Genomic DNA, 6,147 nt, shown 5'->3' with positions numbered 1-6,147 from the left:
CCTGGGGATACAGAGAGGCCTTGGTTTCCTGGTTCATGGAGCTTCTTCTCTAATAGTCCAAGAAGGGGTTAACTTGCAAGGAGAACACAGACTTCTCCAGACCAGTGCCCTGTGCCCAGCTTGGCGGATGGCAGCCCTGGGAAGAGGTCCTGGGATCTGTAGTTTATGACACCACCTACCCCAGGTCTGCCTGTTTATCAACACTGCCTTGCAGACTACAGTTCCCAGAAACCTGGAGGCCAGGCTTTGGGGGAAGGGGTGGGTGTGAGGCACAGAGAGGGCTGGGGAAAGGAGAGGGAGGAGGTGGGAGGAAAACCCGGTTCACCCCCTTCCTTTTGAATTCTTTCTCCTGGTGTGTCTGCTGCTCTGCCCGAGCTAATCCCCAAATCCGGTCTCCTAAGCTGCAGCTGCTTCCCTTTGCAGGGATGAATGGCTCTGGGAGGGAAGGTGAATTCATATTTTAATTACGAAGGCTTGGGTGCGGAGGGCACGGGGGAGGGGGGCAGGATGGTTCATTGTTTCCCCGGGCTTTAGGGCACCCCTCCTCACTGAGTCACTTTTGCCAGTTACCTGGGTGGGTCTTGCTGAAAGGGCCTCTGCTCCTGCCTGAGAAGATGAGGGGATGTGGGGGGGGGGCAATTGTCAGAGATTGTTGACTTGTCCCAACACTCAAGTATCATGTATCCCTTACCGCCCACTTTGATAGAGGACATTGCCAAAATTCTAGAGACACTGAAGAATCTTAGGACTGGCTGCATGAAACCCTGGCTTCCTCCTCATTTAGAAGTGTTTTCTTGCCCCTTGGTTCCTCCACGTGTTCCAATTGTTCGGTTTCCCCCACTTTCCCTTGATGTGGAAGGGTCAGAGTGTGGCTAAGAGAGAATGTGAGGTGAGGGCCAAGGGCAGGTGGGGGTGAGTAGTGAGGCTGGGAACCTATGGGTGACTTGGGAGGGTGGGTGATCCGTGACTTGGCATCTTTTCTGTTTGACTCTCACAAGACAAGCTTGGCAGAAGGACAGTCTTGGTTATTAGACCCCAGACCATCCTGAACTGAGCTGAAAAGAGCCAGGTGGGGGTGGGGTGTGGGTGGTAACAGGAGTGTTGGCCAGTGGCCATTCCTTATCTACTCTTGAACAGTGGTAGCTTGGGGGAGAACAGAGTTGGGGGTTTCCACTGGAGCACAGATGAAGGGGATTATTCCAGGGTCTAGATGATCCAGTGGGGGGAGGGGCTTCATGGGATCTGACTTCTCCAGGAGGCCTCCAGCCCATGCTGGAGGTAAAACTTACTGCCAACTGTGGAAGATATAGGCAGGGAAAGGAAGTGCATGCCTGCGAGGGCGAACACTGGTGCAGAGATTTGGCAGTGGGTCTCTCAGGTCCCCTGCTGCTGGGGCCTTTGGGGAGAAGAAATGAAGCCACAACATTCAGACACACCAATGTGGAATTCCCTATCCTAAGCCTTGCCCACTTCAGGGACGAGGTCCAGTGACCTTTGTGTCCAGGCTTCTGGGGCTTGAAGTTGTTGTACCCCTGTATGAGAGTCCTAGCTGACAAGGAGAAGCCAGAGGACTTGAGGGCTAATATTTGGGCAGAATAACCTGGCTCTCTGCCTTGTTCTTGCTACCTTTGGGACCAAAGAATCCAAGAATACCACTGAGCAGCCCAGCTCCCAAGGGGCTTCTTCCAAAGCTTCTTCCTATGCCTCTTAAACTATCCTTGCTCCTCCTACACCTGCCCCAACTATCTCCATGGAGGGGGGTTCATCATTCACTAAGGACTTTAGGCAGGAGCAGGCATCAAAGGAGAAGGAAGGTGAAAAAGAAAGAGGACCTTGGTGTCCTGTGACTTAGAGCCTGAGAGACTCTAGACCTGATGGGATGACAGAAGTTGTTTTGAGAGCAGGGTTCTTCTCTGGGCAGCCTTGTGATGTCCTTTGTTGTGTGTGTCCATTGCTATTTTTTCTTCTGATGCTTTGAGGGTGCTTTCTGGGTAAAACCCTTCACATGCACCCCAGTATGGAGTGTGTGCATTACAGTTACTGATGAAGGAACCCTACTGGCTCTTCCTCCCTACCAGATCTAGCTGCAGCTCCCAATGCCCACATATTCCCCTAGTCAAGCCTTAACTAGCCTCCTGGTATACAGAGAAAAGGGACTGAAGGCCCAGAGAGATATAGCTACTACTTCCAAAGGTGGCAGTATGCCCACCTCAGAGTCAAGAATAGGACCTAGCATGGACACCCCTCCCCACGCTCTGGCTTATCATAAGAGGATCCAGAGAATGCTGTGGTAGATCTAGAAATATAGTAGTTGTGTCTTGATTCTATCTATATATATATCCCAGAGATTGCTCTGCTCACTATATAAACTACTATATATACCACTAGAGTGGGTGTGTAAGTGGTGCTGGAAAGCAGGTTATTAAATAGCAGCAGCCTTCCTTTCTACCCATGCTGACTCAAGCTGGGCCTCCTGCCCATCCAGCTGGTCACTGGAAACGCAGTATCCCTATTAATTACAGTGATTGGATATATTACCAGGGACAGGGGGTGGATCCTTACGGGACAGCTCCATAGTAGGCATTCAGCAGTGCAGGACAAGCATGGTGGAAGTTTATCCTGAAGGAGTTCCCCAGAAACTGTCCAGACAGTCACCACATGGGTCATGTCAGGTTCCTCAAGAAACAGGAAAGCTACTTCACAAGTGTGCCTTGAGTGGAGCATGACACCAACTGCCATTGTTGCTGGAGATGGGGGGTGCATTGTGCCTCATTATTTCGAACCCTTTGCCCTAACCTGTACCTCTGTAGTATGGAGAGAGTGGCTTGTTGGTTCCCAGCCGCCTGACTAGCTTAGACCCGAAATAATCACACAGAAACTGTATTAATTAAATCACTGTTTGGCCCATTAGCTCTAACTTTTTATTGGCTAACTCTTACATATTAATCCATTTCTATTAATCTATGTATGGCCATGTGGCTGTGGGTTACTGGCGAAGTTCTGGCATCTGTCTCCAGCAGGGCTACATGGAGACAGATGCCACCTCCTTTCTCCCAGTATTCAGTTTAGTTTTCCCTACCTAGTTCTGTTCCCTTATAGTTCTGCTATAGGCCCAAAGCAGTTCCTTTATTTATTAACCAATAAAAACAACACATAGACAGAAGGACCTCCCACACCATTTCCCCTTTTCTGTTTAAACAAAAAAGGGGAGGTGATGTGGGATTTCCCTCTGTAAGCTATGATTACCATTAATGAATAAAGAAACTGCTTTGGATCTATAGCAAGGCAGAACTTAGCTAGTCAGGGGAAACTAAACTGAATGCTGGGAAAAAGAAGGACAGAGTCAGAAAGACGCCTTGTAGCCCTGCTGGCGACATGCCAAAACTACCTGTTAACCACTGTCACAGATTAATGGAGATGGGTTAAATTAGTATGTAAGAGTTAGCCAATAAGAAGCTAGAGCTAATGGGCCAAGCAGTGATTTAAATAATACAGTTTCTGTGTGATTATTTTGGGGCTAAGCAACTGGGAACCAACATGTGGCCTGTTGTTACACACCTCCTTCCTTTCTCCCAATGCTCTTACTAGAGAGAGAAGCCATTCCTACCAGGTCTAGTGTGTTGGCCTGATCTCTGGGTAGGATGCCTGCCTTTCTGTTCTAAGCTGCCCTGCTAAGCTGACTGGAAGACATCTCCTTCACTCATACAGCAGGATTGTTTAGGGATAGGATGGACAGAAGTGTGAAGAGGGGGAGGGACGACCAGGCAGATGAGTAATGCAAGGAAAATGGAAATGAGTGGATGAAGGGTGTGCTTTACCAACCCGAGCCCATAACCCCAGCCAGACTCATTGCTCCACCTCAGGCCTACCTCAGCCTCAACCTTCACCTCAGACTGACCTTTTACCTGGGGAAGAAGAAATGGACCATGTACCACCCTCCCAGTCTTTTATGTAGTGCAGGAGCCAAATACAACTCCTGTTGGCTGAAGACCCCCCCACCCCACTTTGCTGTCTGTTTTCTGCATAGCCAGGATAGCATTAGAGGGATTGTGTGCTACCTCATGGCCCTTACAGAGTTCTCTAAGAGTTTCAGACAACTTGGGATTGTTAGGGAAGGACAGAATCTAAGACTCCATTCTAGAGGTCTAGCTGAAGGCTTCTTCAATCTGTAACCTCCCGTGTCCGGAGTGTTAGATGTGCGACCTCAAGAATCAAGGGGACACCCCAGTCCCACCCACACATGGCATGCTGGAACCTTCATGAAATGGCATGTCCAGAGACTGTTTTAAGCCTGCTTGCTTCCTGGTCCCAACTGCATCTGTGTGGGGATGAGATGAGGCAGTAGTCTGGGGACAACACAGGTAGCAACTGGGCTTTCTTTAAGGTGATGCCTCTCCCACACGTGGCGGGAAATGAGAAGCTGTGGTTTAGTGGTAGAACTCTTTTACTTGATAAGACAGGCAATAGCCTCAGGGAGCCCCAAGGTTCTGGGAATGATAACCCCAGTTTGCTTCTCTCTCTCCTTGCTTCCCACTCTTCTACCCTGCCTTTCCCTACAGATATCTGGTGAGCATTCCCCGCCTAGCCCAGGGCATGCCCCAGTTCACTTTCGCCTGTTTCTGTGGTCTTCACGGCTTCTGCAAGATGAAGAGGAAGAAGGAAGACATTCAAAGAGAGCGGGAAACAGCGGTGTGAGCAGAGCCAGGGCCCCCTTGTCAGCTCCCAGTGGATCCAGGCCTGAGGCTGCTCACTGTTGTGGAGTTCAGTGTGTGTGTCTTCCACCTTCATTTAACTTGCTTCTGACTAACATGAGGGCATCAACCTCCTGAGCCTTCTTATGGCCACCCCTATTCGCTTCCAATCTTCTGTGCTCCTGCAGAGAGGCTTCAGCCACACAAGGGGATTTCCGGGACCTGCCTCATGCCTTCTTCAGCAGACTGGGCAGCCTGCAACCAAGAGATGAGGCTCCCAAGCTCTTCTCAGGGTTACTCCTCCCATGAAGCTAATGTGGCCTTGGGAGAGGAAAGTAGCTGTTCTTGCAAACTTTGGAGGGCTCGATGTAGGGACACCACCTCCACGCACAAGATGGAGTTTCTGCTGGGGTCCCAGGGTCTCAGTCCCCTCCCTGTATCCTCTTGGGCCAGGTGGGCCAGGACTGAGGTTGGAGGCCAGAGTTAGACACTTGAGGGACCAGGCAGTGGGTGACAATGTGTCACAGCTCAGTCTTGTCTCTGTTCTGGCCCTGGCCCATCAGCTTCCTGTAGTGCTTACAGATGTGGGGAGGCCTTCCCCCAGGCACTAAGCTCCTCAGGGACTGTCCCCCAGATCTAAGCCAAACCACTACCCCCATTTTGTTCCTTCATCCCCTGTTCCTCTCCTCTCCTTGGGAAGCTGGAGAGGGTATTACACTGGCATGCAACACCTTCAGAGGACTCTTCGGTCGGGGAACTCTAGGACTGTCCTTGGCTTTTCCCTTCATCTTCCTAGCCGGCTGTCGACCTCCTGCTTCAGGATCTTGTGCCCCACACTCATTTCTAGGAGTTCAGAAGCAGAAGAAGCATTTCCTCTCCCCTTCCTCCTCTCTCCTTCCATCACCCTCCTGCCCTGGCCTTGTCATTGTGCCCGGATCTCTCAGGTGCTAGACGGAGAGCTGGGAATTAGGAACAAACTCTAGCAATAGAAGCACGTTTCGGCAGCTTCCGGTCTGCTAGCCTGCCGCCCTCCTCATGGGAACAGTTTATCACAGAAAGGAGTCACGTTCCTACCACCGGTGGGGGGCAGAACAGATAAACAAAGGCCTGGCAGGAGGGTCAGGATCCAAGATGAAGGAAGGCCTGAACTCAGTGAGGGCCTCTCAGCAAATAGGGTGCCCCTGGTAAGGGTGTTTCAGGTCGTCTTGGTAGAGCCTGATCACAGCCAAGAGGCTTCTCCCTATTCTCCACTGGCTTTTCACGTCTTCCCGCCTGAACCACCCATGTGTGCTCTTTTCTTTTCTATTCAAAGACTCCTAAACAAATCCTTTCCTCGGGGAAACAGCAAGCGTCTGCAGCAAAGGCCAGTGGGGTCACAAGGAACAAAGCAAACTTCCAGTTTCCTTCAGACGGTGGAGTCCTTGGGCGAGGCAGAGACTGGCGGAAACATTTCTGG

The 6,147-nt window shown here is 50.8% G+C and overlaps 1 protein-coding gene across 1 annotated transcript; it reads left to right on the top strand.

The window, feature by feature from the left end:
- The first annotated feature begins 382 nt into the window (after positions 1-382).
- Positions 383-4,695, top strand: Blacat1 (BLACAT1 overlapping LEMD1 locus). The gene is made up of 2 exons (XM_057769278.1): positions 383-447; positions 4,560-4,695. Exon 2 carries the CDS (start codon positions 4,594-4,596, stop codon positions 4,693-4,695), a length of 102 nt encoding a protein of 33 aa, XP_057625261.1. The 5' UTR covers positions 383-447; positions 4,560-4,593.
- The last annotated feature ends 1,452 nt before the right edge of the window (positions 4,696-6,147 follow it).

The sequence above is a fragment of the Chionomys nivalis genome, chromosome 5, assembly GCF_950005125.1.
Source record: "Chionomys nivalis chromosome 5, mChiNiv1.1, whole genome shotgun sequence".
Taxonomy (NCBI): Eukaryota; Metazoa; Chordata; class Mammalia; order Rodentia; family Cricetidae; genus Chionomys; species Chionomys nivalis.
The sequence above is the reverse complement of the archived record's forward strand: the minus strand, read 5'-3'. Positions and strand labels throughout refer to the sequence as shown.

What these genes read in the sequence shown, in the direction of transcription:
- Blacat1 (XM_057769278.1), top strand. Translation starts at nt 4,594, where the DNA reads ATGCCCCAGTTCACTTTCGCCTGTTTCTGTGGTCTTCACGGCTTCTGC.